Source organism: Gracilinanus agilis, unplaced genomic scaffold (assembly GCF_016433145.1).
Source record: "Gracilinanus agilis isolate LMUSP501 unplaced genomic scaffold, AgileGrace unplaced_scaffold39340, whole genome shotgun sequence".
Lineage (NCBI taxonomy): Eukaryota > Metazoa > Chordata > Mammalia > Didelphimorphia > Didelphidae > Gracilinanus > Gracilinanus agilis.
Window position 1 is genome coordinate 1 of NW_025372846.1, and position 4,617 is coordinate 4,617.

General features: G+C 61.0%; 1 protein-coding gene across 1 annotated transcript; it reads right to left on the minus strand.

Annotated features, from left to right (window-relative positions):
• Positions 1–50: 50 nt before the first annotated feature.
• LOC123255107 (nectin-2-like) lies at positions 51–3,893 on the minus strand (the record flags this gene model as incomplete). Its single annotated transcript, XM_044683962.1, has 4 exons — positions 51–347; positions 882–1,262; positions 1,635–1,887; positions 3,852–3,893. Coding segments are annotated over 4 exons (973 nt in total), but the record flags the coding sequence as incomplete, so codon positions are not given.
• Between the last annotated feature and the right edge of the window lie 724 nt (positions 3,894–4,617).

A 4,617-nucleotide genomic window follows, 5' to 3' on the forward strand; every position in this document is an offset into this window, starting at 1 on the left:
GGCTTTGGGGCTCCGGGCAGGGAGAGGCGAGGGGGGAGGGGGGCACTCACATCGCACAGACAGGGTGAGGGGCAGCAGGACGGGCTCGGACAAGGCCTCGTGCTCCACCTTACAGGTGACCTTCGCCCCGTCCGCCTGCGGGGTGGGCACCGAGATGAAGCGGCTCGTCACGGTGAAGGTGCCGGGCTCGGGCCCTGCCGTTCTGGTCTCGGTGCCTTTGCCAGCCAGGGGAGAAAACCAGGAGATGCGGGCGGCCGGGCGGCCCCCCGAAGAGACGCAGCGGGCCATGGGCATGGGGCCCGGGCCCAAGGTCACCTCTTGGGGCTCCGCGTGGTTCTGGGGCTCCGCTAGAGGGGAGAGAGGAGGGCTTAACGGTGAGGCCTTGCTCCCCCCACGCCCGACGCCCCTCTTATTCCCTCGCTCCCCCCACGCCCGACAACCCCCTGTTCCACACGAGGGGACTGGAGGAGTGCGTGTAGAAGCCTGGCCCGGGGCCCGCTGGGGCCCCAGGAGGCAGCCTGGGCCGGGAGGATGTCGGGGCCCGGAGCTCGCGGTGTCCTCTGCCAGGAGAAGGGCCTCCCGGGGCCCACAGGAGGGCAGGACGCGGAACGTCCGGCCCTTCCTTCACGGTTTTGCCGACCTCCAGGCACGCTCCGGGCCTGACTCCGAGGCCTGCTTGAGGCCGAGCAGGCCGACACGCTTTCTGTTTTACGCCCCAGAATCCGGAGCCCGGAGGGGCTCCAAGGGCTGGCAAGGGGGGGAGTGACTGGGCCAGGGTGACCCGGCCGGATCGGACGCCCGGCTGGGTGAAGCGGGGGCCGCCCCCGGCCTAGAGTGACCTCCTCTTTCCTCGCCGAGGCCCCCCGCGCCGCGCCCCTCACCCAGCACGCGCAGCCACGTGGCCCCTTTGCTGCTCCCCCAGGGGAAGGTGGCGAACTCGCAGGTGTAGTTGGCCTCGTCGTCGGCCCGGAGCCCCCGCAGCAGCAGGGTGGCGTCCTCCAGCTCCGCCTCCGTCTTCCTGGAGTTCCCGCTGACGAAGGCCATGCGCTGGCCGTGGGGTCCCGAGTTCGGGAAGCTGGCGCCGTGCTGGGGGTGGAAGACGGCCACGCTCTGGCTGCCGCCGTACCTGTCCCAGCGGAGCCACATGACCTGCGACACCTGGATCTTCGCCTCCCCAGACACGAGGCGGCAGGGCAGCTGCACGTCGTTCCCCAGGAGGCCCCGCACCTCGGCCGGCACCTGAACCTGCACGTTCTGGGCTCCTGGGGAGAGACGGGAGGGGGGCACGTGTGAGAGGCTGCGGCCTCCTCCTGTGGAGGCCCCTGGGCCGGTCACTCTAAGACGGCGGGAGGGGAGGCCCGTGGTGATGAGGCGCTCGAGCTCTCAGAACTGGGGAGCGAGCTGGGAGACGCGCCAGTCAGGGAAGGCTTCTTGGAGGAGGTGGGATGAGAGATCAGAGAACCCACGGAGGGCTCTGAGCAGGGCACGGCGTAGGCTGCAGAATGCCGGATGTTCTCGTTCGACCCCCTCGCCCTACAGATGGGGAAACTGAGGTCCAGAGGGAAAGGCCCTCGCTCGGCCCTCTGCCCACTCCTGCCAGAGCCGGGAGCCGCAGGGAACCCTCGGACTCGGGCCTGGCTCTGGGAGGAAGCAGAGGCCGCCGCTGGTGCACGCGGGGGAGCAAACTGAGGTCTGCAGGACCCAGGCGTCCTGATCCCCGGCCCTGCCCGCTTGGCCCGAAGCCCGAGGGCTCCAGAGGGCCAGGAAGGGCGTGGGGGACCCAGCGGACACCCATAAACCTGTCACCGTTTGGGCCGGGGCCTCCAGGCGAGGGAAGCTCGTGTCCCTCTTCTCCCCCTCCGCCTCCATCTCTGCTGGGTTGCCCGCCTGGGAAAGAGGCCTGGACTGCCAAGGCCAGAACTGGCGAGCAGCCCGGAGGGAGAACGCCCCGGTGCAGGTGTGGGGGTGGAGGCGGAGGAGAAGGACATTCGGGCCCCAAATGGCCTCCGAGCAGGGGGAGCGCAGGGGAATCTGGGTCACCAGCTAGGAAGGTCTCGGAGGCCGGGACCTCCGGCTCTAGGAAGGAGCTGGGAGGCAGGACGCTTGGGTTCCCGCCAGACTGGCTCCGGGCCCCAGCCCAGACTGCCCCTCCCAGCCTTCTAGTAAAACGGGGTCCCCTCCGGGGTGGGGCAGGATGTAGGCTGAGCTCACTTAGCAAAAGTGCTTTGAGATCCTTTAGCTGCTGGCCTCGCCACCTCGTTAATTAATTAATTGCCAGTAATAAGCATACTCCTGCCCCCGCAGCGGAAATCCGGGATGGCTTTGGAAAGGGGGTCGGGGAGAGGCCCAGCGTGGGTCCTCCTCATCCGTCCCCATGGAGGCTGGGCCCTAATGACACGATAATAACAGCAGCCGGCCGGCCTTTCGGTTTATACTGTAGGCTTGCTAAGAATTTTACAGAGATCCTCTCGCTTGATTGTCCCAGCAGCCCTCTAAGGAAGAGATTATTATCCCCACTTTAAAGAAGAGGAAACCGAGGCAGTCAGAGGTAAAGTGACTTGTCCAAGGCCACAGAGCTCACCACACCTGTCTGTGTCTCTACCTTCCTTTAAAAAAAAAAATACCCTTCCTGGGCGGAGATCATAGGAATCATATAACTTTGGAAAACTTATGGATTTGATCTATTTATTATCTTTAAATTTATCCTTTATTAATTCATGTATTATTAATAACTTCTTTGTTATTAAAATAAAATAGAGCGTTTACTATTACGTTACTGTTTATTAAAATAATAAAAAAGATTAAACATAAAATAAAAAACCCTCACCTTCTGGCTTAGAATGAATACTAAGAAAAGTAGGAAGAGGGGGCAGCTGGGTAGCTCAGTGGATGGAGAGTCAGGCCTAGAGATGGGAGGTCCTGGGTTCAAATCCAGCCTCACACACTTCCCAGCTGTGTGACCCTGGGCAAGTCACTTGACCCCCATGGCCCACCCTTACCACTCTTCCACCAAGGAGCCAATACACAGAAGTTAAGGGTTTTAAAAAAAAAAAAAAAGTAGGAAGGGCTAGGCATTTGGGGTTGAGTGACTTGCCCAGGGTCACACAGCTAGGAAGTGTTTGAGGCCAGATTTGAACCCAGAACCTCCCGCCTCCAGTCCTGGCTCTATGCACTGAGCTACCTTTCTTGACCACACCTCATAGTTCTCTGGGTATTTCCCCCAACATCGTCCAGGGGGTCAAGCCTCCTCTGCGGCCATCTGTCAGGGGCTTAGGCTGACCCGTTCCTGGCCTCATCTCTGCCCCGAGGAGCCGCATCAGCCCCACCACCCCAAGGATTTCCTCCTGGCTCCATCGGCCGGCCTCTCTCATAGAATCAGAGGTTTCCAGGTAGCAGGGCCTTTGGGCCGCCTCCCAGATAAAGTCACTCTGGCCGCCCCGGGGGCCTGAGCTGGGTCCTAGGATTCCCTGGCTGTCCCTCCGTCCACTGCCCCACACGCCGCGCCTCACCCTCTTTTCTGGCTCAGGGGACGGCTGGCAGGGACTCACTGTCTGTTTCCCTTGGCCCAGCGTTCAGGGTCCAGGTCCTGTTTCCTCCCCCACAGCCCTTCCCCAGCCCATTTCCCAGAAGCTGAGACAGCAGAAGCATTAAAAATGTAACAACAGGGCAGCCCTGAGCCTGCGTCCAGAGTCGCCGAGTGGCTCTGGCTTCTCTGATCTCTGTGGCATTGTGGGTATCCCTCTCCTCCCCAGTGTGCCAGGAAGCTGACCCAGGTCTCTGGGAGGGAGCAGGAGCCCCTTTCTGCTCTCTAGCAATCAGCAGTGAGCCACAGGGGCCCTCCAGCAGCTTACGGTGGCATGGGGGGAACCAGCGAAGTAATATGGCCCAACGGTCTGCGGACAGGAAAGAATTAAGAGGGGTCGGAGGGAAGGTGGGGTTTTAGTTGAGATCTAAAGAAAGCCGGGGAAAGTGAGGCAGGAGACTGAGCGAGAGCAGTCCGGGCAGCTAGAGAATGGGGAGTCTTGTTCCTGGAACAGCATGGAGCCCAGTGCCACTGGATAGAAGAGCAAGTGTGTAAGCCTGGAAAACTGGAGTGTGCCCGGGGCAGCGAGGCAGCTCAGTGGGTAAAAAGGCAGACCTGGAGATAGGAGGTGCTGGGTTCAAATCTGGCCTCACCTGGCTGGGTGACCCTGGGCAAGTCACTTCACCCCCACTGTGTAGCCCTCACCTCTCTTGTGCCTTGGAACCAGTATACAGTATTGATTCTAAAGTGGAAGGTGAGGGTTTAAAAGAAAAGAGCCCATTGGATGATATTTAGCCTCGATTTGAAGGAAGAAAGTAAGGGCTCAAAAAAGAAACAAACTGGCGTGGGCACGGAGCCGAGCGGGTTTTGGAGGGCTCTGAGGGCCAGGTTCTTGGCATCAGTTTCCGGAGGACGGGAGTTCGGGTGACACTTTCAATCCTGAAGATCGGTTCCAAGGCAGAAGAGTGTGAGGGCTAAGCGATGGGGGCACATGCCAAGGACCACACAGGCCGGGGGCTACATACGTGTGGAGACAGAGGAAGGCCACGAGGGGGGCGGGAGGGAGAAAAGGTAGAGCAGAGCTAAGGGGAAGA